This window comes from Elephantulus edwardii, unplaced genomic scaffold (genome assembly GCF_000299155.1).
Source record: "Elephantulus edwardii isolate Elephantulus edwardi_28Jun2011 unplaced genomic scaffold, EleEdw1.0 scaffold00482, whole genome shotgun sequence".
Classification (NCBI taxonomy): Eukaryota; Metazoa; Chordata; class Mammalia; order Macroscelidea; family Macroscelididae; genus Elephantulus; species Elephantulus edwardii.
The window spans coordinates 246,456-260,485 of NW_006400232.1; the positions used below are offsets into that span (position 1 = coordinate 246,456).

Consider the following 14,030-nt stretch of genomic DNA (forward strand, 5'->3'; position numbering starts at 1 on the left):
CATTATGCTGAGTGAAATATCTCAGTCACAAAAGGGCAAATATTATACGGTGCCACTGTTGTAGAATGAGGCTGACGTTGGGGTGGGGATAGGACTGAGAAAAACTGGAAAGAATATTTTTCTCATTGTAACATGTCTTTTGGTTTCTTGACTGCTGCTACCATGAGTGTTCATCATAGATCCAAATAAAATTAAATACTTGAAAATTTTAATTTTTTGTCCATCTCTCATGATGTTTCCTAATAGTCCAGTGGTGAGTATTTTTGGTTGTTCTTTGGGTTTTTGATGTTCTGTTTGTTTGGGATTTGTTTTGTTTTTTTAATGTTGACCATTAATTTGTATTGAAGGCTGTAGCCCTTAGTAAATGTTTGAAGTCTTCTTCACTTTCTTGAACCATTGAATAAAGAGAGCAACATAACAAAGAACAATAAACAGTGCAGGGTGCTCATCTTGAACAATATTCTTGTAGTGTGTTAACCCAGAATAGTAGTGCAATGACAGAGGCAGGAGTTTCCACACAGCTGAAAAGTTCTGATCTTTTCTTCTGGGAGAAGTAATAAAAAAGCAACAATTTGGATCATTTACAAGCTTATATTAGGAAAATCTGCTATCAGAACATCTACAAAGAATCTATATATAATAAAGCAATAAATTTAAAGACTAAGGCGACTCTGACTGAGTCATGAGATTTTCAACGATTCCTCTTCATCTGAAGTGTTGTTTATATGAACAGTCAAGTTGGAACCAACCCATAGTTGGCCCTCCAGTAGGTTTTCAGAGGCAGTTAATTGCACTGAATCCATTGCCCATTCTTCTGTCGAACAACTGGTGGTCTCTGAGTGCCTTCAGGATTGCACTGTAGCTTCTTGCCACTAGGCCACCCAGCTGAAAATTTGAGTGTTGAATGAAGAAGACCAAGAAAGAACTGACACTTTCAAATTGTAATGTTGGCCAGAGTATTGAATAAACCATAAACTGCCAAAATAACAAACATATCTGTCTTGAAGGAAATAGGTACAGGGTTCTCAACAGAGGCAAGGATGGTGATATTTTATTTCAAAAATGTTGAGGATGTTATCAGGAGGGGCTAGTTCCTGTAAAAAGACATTGTGCTCTGAGAAAGGTCGGGAATGGAAGAGAGAATGGTCCTCAAAATGATGAATTACCTTGGTGACTATAATTATGGGCTTGAGCATGGCAGAAATCATTAGGACATCACAGAATAAAGTAAGGTTCTGGTACGTTGTTCATAGGGTCTTTATGATTCAAAGACACCTGACAACAACAGTGTCATAGGGAGGAGCCCTGATGGTAACGTGTACTATAATTAGCCCTGCATTGTGTTTGGGCCTGAACGAAAAGTTTGGCAATTCCAATTTATCATGGCATTCACAATTTTCAATTCTAATTCACAGGTGTAAGAGGAAAAGTCCTCTGCATATAAATATTTACAGCTTCTGAAACCTGATGGAATGTCACTATAAGTCAGAACAAAATTAACTACAGTGAATTTTACTTTGGTTGCTAAAATATGAGTTATATTATGCCAGACATACTTTTCATAAGAAAAAGGGCTCAAATGCATTTTCAGAGTGAGCTGCATTACAAGCTAGACACCCAGATTAATGTCAATGTAAGAATAACAGTGAATCCGTTTCACACTGAACAGGTTTGTCAAGCAGCTTGATGGCCTTTCTAAGAGAAAGCCAGAGCCATCCTCATTACAATTGTACCGCAGCCCTCTTCCTACATAAAGAATTTATCACCTTGTTCAAACTTGTTTCTTGCTGCCCTTCGTAGAAGCTTGAGAAGAGAAAATCATGCAGCCCAAGAGCAGGTTCAAAGCCATCCGGAGGGTTTACAAATTCAGAAAATAAAGCATAATTCTGCAACAGTGTTTCTCCTTACATACCCAAAAAGCACCAGCAGGAGGGCTGTGGCTGCCAAGTTCTCCCGGAAAGTAAAGGCTGATAACTGGAAGGCAACAATAACAGCAAAACACAGGCTCAGGGAAACCAAATAAAAGATCTAAAAAGAGGAAAGAAAAATAGGATACTTGTTAGAGTGGATGACCTTATTATACCGTCATCTGCTTATTCCAAAGTTTTTCCTTTAAATTTCTACTTGAATTCTTTTCCTTCATAATTATTTTGCAGATTATACATTTTTCTGCAGTGGAATTTGCCCTGAGCTTAACCTATAGCCATATTATTTTTATTTAATTAATTTCAAACAATCATTCATCTGCATTATGTTTTCTAATAGCCATCTTCTTAGGGAAGAATCTGTATGACAAGAGTCTGCTTCTGCCATTGGGTAGATTCCAACTCCCAGGTTGATACAGAGTAGAAATGAGCTGTGTAGGATATTCTTGGCTGTAATCTTTATGGGGACAGATTGTCTTGACTTTCTTAAAGGCACTGTTTCTGTGTGGTTCCAGCTACCAACTTTTATATGTAAAGGGCAAGTTTAAATTGTTTGTATCACCTAGCAACCTTACATGAATGCAGATATCTACAGTGAAAGATATCCAGACACCTACATACTCAGAAGAAGAAGAGGGCTTACCCTGTCAATAATTCCTACTCTTTCACTTTCTGCATTTTTGTCCAATCCCGCCTCGAGTTTCCCAGTCAAGAAGAACCATACTTCCCTTAGGTGGCTGTAGCACACCAATATTGCTCTTCTACTCTTGCTGCCTCTTCTTGCATGTATTGATGCAGAGTGTCTTTCATGAAGTTAACTGATTATTATTTTTTGATATATCAGCTTAATGTCATCTCCTTGGAGCCTTCCCAAGATATATGATTTAAGTTACCATCCATCATATTATTTATTCAAATTCCTAATAAAGGAAGCTCTGGTGACCTAGTGGCAAGAAACAACATTGTAATCCCAAAGTTCAAATTTCAGATCTCTGCAGGAGAAGGATGGGCACACTCCTCCAGTGCAATTAACTGTCTCTGAAAACCTGCTGGAAGATCAGCTATGGATAGGCTCTGACTCAATGGTACACAACAACAACAACAATAACAATCACTAACAAATTCTATCTTGTGTGCGTAATTTGTCTTCACTTCTTGCCTGTTCTTTTCATAACATAAATTCCATGCATGAAGAGACACTTTCCAATGGCAAACCAATAAAGCCAAGGTAATTGCCATTGAGTTTAGTTTCTTTCTTACTCATAAAACTACTGTGGGACAAAGCAGAAGTGTCTATAGGGCTTCCAAGGCTGTAAATATTTCTAAAAACAGTTTTATCTTTCTCCCTCAGGCAGACTGATGGGTTTGAACCACCTGCCTTTAGGTTTGTTGCTGTTGATTGCCATCAAGTCGAGGTCAACTCATAGCGACTCTATGAACAAAAGACCTAATGCCTTTCCATAGCTGTTGTTGTTTCTCCAAGTTCCTAGAGTTTCCAGAGGCATGTGGTTTAGGAAATTGATGCACTCCTGCTTCTCAACCTGTTTTACAAGTGGGAGCTCCACCAAACACTGTCCACAATAGAAACCATTGTGGTATTTTATATCCCCATGGCACAAGGTTCAGCATCATATTTAACCCAGGTTATTTCATATTGCTATATGATATATATATCCTGATGTGCAAAATGGAAGAATGTTCCTCCAGATATAACAGCACTAGTCTAAATTAGCAATGGTTAAATGTTGTCGAGTTGAATAACTCAGAGTAAGCTTTGCACAAAAGACCTATGATTAACATCATTTCTGTAAATTTATAAGAGTTTGTAGATTTCCAGAGGCACCTAGTTTAGGAAGTGGATGCTACTCCTGCAACCATTATACATAATGGGTGACTATTATGGTATTTGACACGACTATGGGACAGTGTTCAGCTTCACACATCCAATTTGTTCAGTATAGCAAATAGACAAATGATTGCTGGCCTCCACCCTTATCAATGGTCTAAGGTTCAAGGGCCACCCACTTTTGAGGGGGGATAAAGAACAGTAACACACAATAATAAGGACCCCAGAAACTTCCCTTGCCATCAAGATGAAACCACCATCGAGATGACCACCAGCCAGCCAGGCTGCTTTTTGGTTAGTGGCCAATTATGCCACCAGAGAACCTTTATCCAATAACAAGCTTCAGAAATAATTGTTCAATGAGTGATTGAATATAATAATCAGTGTAAATTTGGCAAAGCAGGAGTGTATCCACTTTAAAAAAATGCCTCTGGAAACCCTGTTTACTTGGAGGAAAGATGAAAGTTTTGAGTTCAAGGTTTTGTTCATAGGGTCACTATGGGTCATCTACAACTCTACAGCACTTAACAACAACAGCATAAATTGGAAAAAGGTGGAACTATCAAACAAAAATGAAATTATTTTTATTTTTAGACTACGTATCATTAAGTAAGATGTAGGAGGGAGAAAATAATAATTAAAAAGTTGTAAAACAGAGCACCAGAACACTCTGGGGTTTAGAGACTTTGGATATCCTCTGATATCCTAGAAATATGGTCAATCATCAATCATAAGAGCCCATTCTTGGAGTGTGGCCTCTTCTTTTTGCTGGGAAGATCTTTGTCATTATATATCATTTGCTGGGAGAGGTGGGAAATGAGTGGTCAGTGACAATGAGTGGTCCTGGATAAAGGAATTGGCTGGAAGTTAGAGGCTGACATTGCAAGAGATATGAACCTGAACGAGCCACTCTCTCTTTAAAATCATTTGTGTCCTATATTTTCTGAATTGTTGACTTTTACTCACAGTTTTGGTATCAGGAAAGTTGGAAGTAGAAAAGACAACAAATATCACCCAAAGCAAGTCTAGGTTTTAGCTCAACAGTCACAAGACACAATTCCTTGATTAGTTCAGGCTCTAGTTTTAGGTCATAAGTAAGCTTCTCCTTCCATCACATGGCAGGAACAGCAAAACCTTTAACTGTGGCCTTTATTTCAGGGCTCCTCTGGTTACAACTTGACACAGTTTTTCCACAGCAACGCCACAGTCTCTCACTACAATCACCAGGGTCTTGCTCTCACCAGGTTCTCATTTTCACCAAGATCTTCCTCTAGTCTCCATAAAGTATTTCTACTCAGTGTGGGAAGTATTATCTCTCTTATTCTAGTCCCACAGCTCTTGGTTATTTGCAAGACTATGTGTCACAGTTATGGTAGCTGGAGACCAGAAGGGGCTAATGTAATGGCTAGAAAAGATAACTTTTAAGCCAACATCACACAGAGTGTATAGTAATTAGGGAGGCAGGCCTTTGTGCTGAGGCTAGTTGTTTAGTTCACTGCAGAAAGTGTTCCACAGAGTTGACAGGAGTGGAGGGCCAGTGAAAAAATTATTTCCCCACCTTATACAACTAACTCATAATCAACTTGATTCTTTATTGGCAACAGTTTTCTGATGTTTCCTGTGCTCCTGGTGCTCAAAATAGAGCGTCAGTTTCTTCTTCTTTTTTTAAATCTTATTATTTTTATTTTGTGTTTACCATCAAATTGGATCTGACTGGTACAGGAGGAGATTGTCCCTCATCCTCCAGCAGACCATCTGGTGGATTTGAATCACACACCTCTGGGATTGCAGTACAACTTCTTACCACTAAGCCACCAGGGCTTGCCATGAGCATCACTTTCCTGTTGCATCGTTTTGCTATACTTTTGAAGAAAGATCAAAACAGTGGTGAGTTTATAAAGATATTTTTCTGGAATCTCATAATTTTCCGACACTAATAAATTCCCTTGGGTATTTCATAAGAAGCATATTCTTAAGTCTCACGCAGACCTGTTTAACCAGAATCTTGAGCATTAGGCTCTGGGGAGTTTTTTCTCATTTTGTTTTGTTGGTAAGTGCCTGTATAATTCCTATGATTGTGTAAGTTTGAGGAGAAACCTGATTATACAATTTAATATCCTAAAATACCAAAGTAATATACATGTACCTCTTTAAAATTATATATTTTTTAGAAATTGTCTATTCAAACCAAAATAAATCTATTGTATTTGAAGCTATCTCAAAAGCTAAATATATATAATTTCTATCAAGTTGAAACCAACTCATAGCTGACCATACAGGTGGTATCCAGAAGCTGTAAATAACAAGGGACATTGCCCATATTGCTTTCTCAGAGCCACTGATTTATTTGAACAGTCAAAGACATACTGCTTTAGATAAGCAACAAAATTACTTATGACCTATCCCTCAGAATTTATTTCCTAAAAGCAAATGTTATATATTCCAGGTCATGTAAGGAACGTTGTACTCCAATAACAGAATTAAAACAGCTATGTTTCCATCTGCACAGGCTAAGTCCTCTATAAATTCCAGGATCTTTTTTCCCCCTCTTTCTAGAACATGGGATGACATATATTTACAAGGGAAAAAATACAACTTTCCTATGGAAATCATAACTTTCATATAATAACACATAACAGTGAGAATGGATTAGAGAGAGAGACAGCGTGTGTGTGTGTGTGTGTGTGTGTGTGTGTGTGTGTGTGTGTATTTAGATTAATGGCTTGGAGTGGAGGAACAGCCTAAAAATTCACCTGCTACTGTCCTCATAAAGAGTCAAGAAAGGTTATGAAGGGTTTACACTAGAAAAATGAGTTGCTGTTCTTGTAGTTGTTATTGTTATGTGCCATTGAGTCATATACGACTCATAGCAACCCTATGTACAACAGCCCTATATTCTGCTCTATCCTGTGCCTATCTTATTGTTTCTGACACTCCTACCCATTACCCCAGTCACTGAATCAATCCACCTCATCTAGGGTCTTCCTTTCCTGCACTGTCCTTCCACCCTCCCAAGTATGATGTCCATCTTCAAGGACTGGTCCCTCCCCGCAACATGCCCAAAATATGTCAGATGAAACTTCAGAATCCTTGCTTCCAAGGAGTGACCTGGCTTTACCCTCTCCAGGAAAAACCTATTCATTTTCTTAGCTGTCCATGGTACACTCAATATGCTTCTCCAACACCACAGTTCAAAGGCATCAATTCTCCTTGTATCATCCCTAGGTATTGCCCAGCTCTCTGATGCATAGCAAGTGATTGCAAAGACCATGGCCTGCATAAGGTGTACCTTAGTCTCCAGACTGACATAGTTGCTATTTAGTACTTTGGAGAAGAGGTCTCTGACAGCAGATTTTCCCAATGCAATTTGTCTTTTCATTTCCTCTCTGCTGTTCATTGTGGAGCCAAGCAAACTAAAGCTGTTAACAATCTCCATCACTTTACCCATGATACTGCCAGTTGGCCCAGTGGTGAGAATCTTTCTTTTCTTGATATTGAGCTTCAATATACAATAAAGACTGCAGTCCTTGACCTTCTGCATCAAGCACTTCATGTATTCCTCAGTTTCAGCAAGCAGGGTTGTGTCATCTGCATAATGCAGATTATTGATAACTGTTTGTCCAATTCTGATACCACATTTCTCATCATAAAGCCTTGTGTCCAGGATAATCTGTTCTGCATATAGATCGAAAAGATATGGCTGCTTCCCTATATGTACTCACCAAGTTGTGCCATGAATCTGGAGGACAACCACCTGGCCAACTGACTGCAAGAGTTCTAAATTTGTTCCCAATCCAAAGAAAGGTGGTCTGACAGAGTACAGATATTATCAGACAACATCATTAATACCACATGCAAGGATTCTTCTACTGAACATTATGCAAAAATTATTATAACAGCACATCAGCAGAGAACTGCCAGAAGTTCAAGCCAGGTTTAAAAGAGGCTGTGGTGCTAGGGATATTGTAGCTAATTATATATGAATCTTGGCTGTAAGTAGGGAATACCAGAGGAATGTCTATCTGTGTTTCATTGACTAATCAAAGGCATTTGACTGTGTGGCTCATAACAAACTGTGGCTAACTGTGAGAAGAATGTGAATCCCAGAATACTTAATCATGCTTATGTGAAAACTATACTTGGACTTGGAGGCAGTCATCAGAACAGAACATGGAAACATTGAATGGTTCAAAACTGGGAAGAGTGTATGCCAGGGATGTGTCCTATCACCAGACCTATTCAATCTATATGCAGAAAAATGAGTACATGAAAGAAAATAATAATCTTTTATAGAAAAATTCGAAGATGAGGCAAAACTCACACTTAAGTTGATTTTATGCATGCAGAAGACATATCCTTTCTAATTATTATCATTTCCCATTCTACTTCTTATCAAGAGTATGTTAAAGCCCAGATGCCCAACCATAATCAAATGGGTTGAGAAATTATGATACATTCATAAGATGGAATACTACACAGTATGCAGGAGCAATGATTTTGTAAATTACCACCTAACTTGAGAGGGAGTAGAAAGCATTATGCTGAGTGAACTGAGTTCCACAAGGACAAATATTACATAAAACCATTATTGTAGAATGAGTATGAGGACCCAAGTGGAACAGGAGAGTGGAAGCAGAGAAGTAATGATGTGTGGGGCAAAAGTAATCATGGGTTGTACAATTTGATGGGTGGGGGGCTGAGGGAAGTAGGAAGGATCTGGTGTTAGGAAACAATGTATTCTAAATTTGTAAAAAACTAGTATAAAAAGAATATAAATTAGAATGTACATGAATGATTGTATGAAGCACAATGTAAATGAAAGATTGCTTAAAACAATGTATATGAATGAAACATATTGTAAAAGTATTGTTGTGACTCATAGAGACCCTATATACAACAACCCTAAACTCTGCTCTCTCCTGTGCCAATCGCACTGTCTCTGATACACCCATCCTGATTACCACAGTCACTGAATCAATACACCACATTGAGGGCCTTCCCCTCCTGCACCCTCCATCCTCCCAAGCATGATGTCCCTCTCCAAGGACCAGTCTCTCCTTACAACATGACCAAAGTATGTCAGATGAAGCCTGAGAATCCTTGTCTCCAAGGAGAAGCCCTATTTAACCCTCTCCAGCATGAATTTGTTTGTTTTCTTGCAGTCCATAGTACACTCAATAATCTTTTCCAACGCCACAACTCAATGGCATCAATTATTCTATCTTCCCTAGTCATTGTCTAACTCTCTGATGGATAATAAGTGATTGTAAAGACCATGGCCTGTATCAGACGCACCTTAGTCTCCAGAGAGACACCATTGCTTTTCAGTACTCTGGAGAGGTCCCTAACAGCAGATTTTCCCATTGCAATACATCTTTTATTTTCCTGGCTACTGGTGCCAAGAGTGTTGACTGTGGAGCCAAGCAAACTAAAGCTGCAACAATCTCAATCTCTTCACAATCCATTCTATGCTGTCAATTGGTCCAGTGGTGAGAATCTTTGTCTTCTTGACATTGATCCTTAATCCATATTGAAGGCCCTCAGCAACAAGTGCTTCCGGTCCTCCTCAGTTTCAGCAAGCAGGGTTGTGTCATCTGCATAACGCAGATTGTTGATAGATCTTCCACCAATCCTGATGCCACATTTCTTGTTATAGGGCCCAGCCTCCCACATAATCTTCGCTGCATACAGAATGAAAAGGTATGGGGACAGGACAACATCACTGGCATAAACCCTTCCCAATTTTGAACCATGCAGTGTTTTCTTGCTTTGTTCTGACGACTGCCTCTTGGTCCAAGTATAGGTTTCACATGAGCACTATCAAGTGTTCTGGGATTCCCATTCTTCTCAGAGTCAGCCACAGTTTGTCATGATCCACACAGTCAAACGCCTTTGCATAATCAATGAAACAAAAATAGACATTCCTCTGGTATTCCCTGCTTTCAGCCAAGATCCATCTAACATTAACTACAATATCCCTAGTACCACAACCCCTTCTAAACCCACCCTGGACTTCTAGCAGTTCTCTGCTGATGTGCTGTTTCAGTCGTTTTTGGATAATCTTCAGTAGAATCTTGCTTGCATATGAAATCAATGAGATTGTTCTATATTTACCACATGTTGTTGTGTAACACTTCTTTGGAATGGGAACAACTTCCAGTCAGTTGGCCAAATGGTTGTTCTCCAGATTTCTTGGCACAACTTAGTGAGCACGTCCAGGGCAGGATCTATACCTGAAATATGTCAATTGGTATACCATCTATTCCTGGGGTCTTATGTTTTGCTATTTCCTTCAAAACAGCTTGAACTTTTTTTTCATCGCCGTAGGCTCTTGCTCCTATGTTGTTTCATTAAATTATTCTGTTCCATCTTCTTTTAATATTTCCTAGATCATTTAATATTATGCCTAAAGCATCCTTAATTATAGCAACTCGAGGTTTGAATTTGTTCTTCACTTCCTTGAGCTTAAGAAATTCTTAGCGAGTTCGGCCCTTTTGATTTTCTGACTCCAGCTCCTTACACATTTCATTGTAATATTTTACTTTCTCATCTCGTATGGCCTTTCGAAATCTTCTGTTCAGCTCTTTAGTATCTTGAATTCTTCCTTCTCCTTTGGATTCTCTGCACTCCAGTGCAATATTCAGAATTTCTTCTAACATTCATTTTGGTCTTTTCTTCCTCCTGTCTTTGTAATGAACGTTTGCACTCTTCCTGGATGATACCCTTGAACCCTCCCACAACTCATCTGGTCTTCACTCATGAGTGTTTCAAATGTGTTTCTTGGATGGTTCTGAAATTCAGGTGGGATAGACTCAAAGTTATATTTTGGTTCTCATGGATTTGGTTTAATTTTCCTCAGTTTCAGCTTGAACTTGCATATGAGTAGTTGGTGGTCTGTTACACAATCAGCTCCTGGCTTAGTTTTCACAGCTGATATTGAGATTCTCCAGCAGTTCTTTCACAGATGTAATCAATATGATTCCTATGCATATCATCAGGTGAAATCCATGTGTATAACCTGTGTTTACGTTTCTTAAAAAATGTGTTTACAATGTGTTAAGTCATTATGTGCAAAATTCAATCATTCTATCTACAGTTAAATTTCTGTCACTGAGTCCATGTTTTCCAACTACTGAATCTTCTTCTCTGTTCCCAACTTTTGCATTCCAGTCCCCCATTATTATCAGTGCATTTTGATTGTATGCTCGGTCGACCTCAGACTGTAAAAGTTGGTAGAAATCTATTTCCTTTTCTTTGGCTCTGGTTGTTGGTGCATATATCTGAATGATAGTGGTATTCATTGGACTTCCTTGTATGCATATGGATATTATCCTGTCACAATATTGTACTTCAAGACAGATCTAGAAATGGCTTTTCTAACTATGAAAGCAACCCCATTTTCCCTCACCTTTTCATCTCCGGAGTAATATATGATCATCTGACTCAAAGTGCCCGTGCCAGTCCATCTCATCTCACCAATGCCTAGTATGTCAATATTTATGCATTCCATTTCTTCCTTAACAATATTTAATTTTCCTACATTCACATTAAAAGCAATAAAAAATAGTTTTTTAAAATTTGCTAAAGGTGATTAAACAATAGGTATGTTGTTGTTTGTTGTTATGTGCTGTCGAGTTGCTTGCGACTCATAGCGACCCTAAGTACAATAGCCCTAAACTCTGCTCTGTCCTGTGCCAATCGCAGTGTCTCTGACACACCCATCCCGAGTACCCATCACTGAATCAATCCACCTCATAGAGGGCCTTCCCCTACTGCGCTTGCCCTCCACCCTCCCAAGCATGATGTCCCTCTTCAAGGATAAGTCTCTCCTTACAACATATCCAAAGTATGTTAGAGGGAGCCTCAGAATCCTTGCCTCCAAGGAGCCTCCCAGTTTATCCCTTTCCAGGATGAATCTGTTTGTTTTCCTAGCAGTCCATGGTACATTCAATACTCTTCTCTAGCACTACAGGTCAAAGGCATGAATTCTCCTTTGATCCTCAATAGGTATATAGAGATAAAAAATTTGTATGCATCTTATCTACAAAATCTCTTTCTGTTCTTTTTCAATTGTTGAACTTACAAAACATTTTCAAAGATTGGTGACTATAAGCAAAACAAGAAACTTTACATTATTTTCCCATAAGCTTTCTGCAACAGAAAGTGGATGGTCGAGTCCTCGCATTTCTTCCACAAGAGAAAGATGTAATGATCTGCTTTATTAATGATTTGTTATTGTTAGGTACCATTAAACTCAAACTGACCCTCTGAACACCTTAGCTATAAACGTTTATTGAATAGTTAAGTTCTATTCTATTCTATTGAGTCTCTGTAAGTTGGAATTAACTTAATAGGAATGGATTTGGGGAGGTTTTTTCTTGGAGCTTAGTCTGTGGTGGCCAAAGTCATCCCTTTATCTAGTTTACATAATTAAACATTTTACCAGAAAAAGTCACAGAGGAATTCATTCAAAAATCCTACCATGTCATATAGGAAGTTACTGAACCAGTACATCCTGTATCCAAGGCCACTTAAGTGCTGCAATCGTTTGGCCCCGCTAACCCTGTCTTTCACCACAGAGCTTCCGATTGATGCAGTCAAGATGGAAAATCCCAGTAGAATGCAGAGGGCAACGCCACATTGGCGGATATTCTCCAGGCTGTAGAACAACAAAAGGGTTTATACATATTTCAACAATTGCTTTTTTATCAGTGAACTCAATTAATAATAAAATAAGCAATTTTATGATGACACCCATGGAAAATTTCAGTTATGACCCACCTGTTTCTAGAACAATGATTACACAAGATAATGGGCATGTAGTCACTAATTCTTGATTAATTTCAGAATTTGGTCAATGAAATTAAAAAATGATATATAATTTCTGGTATATTATACATAATTATATATAATTTTGTATTTTTGTAATATTGTATGCTAGATAATTTGAGGTCATCTTTTTTTTTTACTTGGAAAATTATTTACATTCAAATATGAAATCCATTATGCCTTACCTTTAAGCTATTCTTTTAGGAACAATCAAGTTATATTAGGAGGATATAATAAAACTTTGCAGCAAACACTGCTCACTATGTCCTTCCTTCTTGTAGTATAAATACAATAGCATCTACCTAGAATCCTGTCAGAGGTCATAAATGGCAGAAGCTGAAAATTAGTATATGACTCTTATATAGTTAAGGTTCTTGCTATTGTTGTTGTTGTTATGTGCCATGGAATCCCTTGCGATTTATAGTGACCCTATGTACAACAACCCTAAACCTTGCTCTATCCTGTGCCAATTGCACTGTCTCTGACACTCCCATCCTGATTAACCCAGTCACTGAATCAATCCACCTCATAGAGGGTCTTCCCCTCTTGTTCCACCCTCCCAAGCATGATGTCCCTCTCCAAGTAACTGTCCCTCCTGACAACATGTCCAAAATATGTCAGATGAAGCCCCAGAATCCTTGCCTCCAAGGAGCAGCCCTGTTTAACCCTCTTCTGGATGAATCTGTTTGTTTTCTTGGCAGTCCATGGCACTCTCAGCACTCTTCTCCAACACCAAAGCTCAAAAGCATCAATTCTCCTTCTATACTTCTTAGTCATTGTCGAACTCTCTGATGCATAACAAGTGATTACAAAGATGACAGCCTGTGTCAGACACACCTTAGTATCCAGAGTGACTACATTGCTCTTCAGCACTTTGGAGAAGTCCCTAACAGCAGACTTTCCCATCGCAATAGGTATTTTCATTTCCTGGCTACTGGTGCCAAGAGTGTTGACCATGGAGCCAAGCAGACTAAAATTGTTAACAATCTCAATCTCGTCATCATCCATCCTGATGCTGCCAATTGTCCAGTGGTGAGAATCTTTGTCTTCTTGACATTGAGCTTCAATCCATACTGAAGGGTGCAGTCCTTGACCCTCTGTTGCAAGCATTTCAGGTCCTCCTTAGTTTCAGCAAACACGGTTCTGTCATCTGCATAACGCAGATTGTTGATAGATCTTCGACCAATCCTTATGCCACATTTCTTCTATTAGAGCCCAGCCTCGCAGATAATATGTTTTGCATACAGGTTGAAAAGCTATGAAGATAGGACACATCCCTGGCGTACATGTTTCCCAACTTTGAAGCATGCAGTGTTTCCTTGCTTTTTTGTTTGTTTGTTTGTTTTTTAATTTACGTTGTTTATTTTTCATTTCAATGAACATCTACAGAGATTTTGGAATTCCATTCATTCATTGTTGCACCCTTCTCC

At 38.7% G+C, this 14,030-nt stretch overlaps 1 protein-coding gene across 1 annotated transcript in view; it reads right to left on the reverse strand.

Annotated features, from left to right (window-relative positions):
• LOC102848396 (ATP-binding cassette sub-family A member 13-like) overlaps nucleotides 1-14,030 on the reverse strand; it is a 619,024-nt gene that overhangs the window by 183,238 nt on the left and 421,756 nt on the right. Inside the window, exons 21-22 of the mRNA XM_006902979.1 lie at nucleotides 12,253-12,430; nucleotides 1,913-2,028 (exon numbers count right to left, since the gene is read on the reverse strand). Of these exons, the coding sequence (XP_006903041.1) occupies nucleotides 1,913-2,028; nucleotides 12,253-12,430 (294 nt within the window). The remainder of the gene's footprint in view (nucleotides 1-1,912; nucleotides 2,029-12,252; nucleotides 12,431-14,030) is intronic.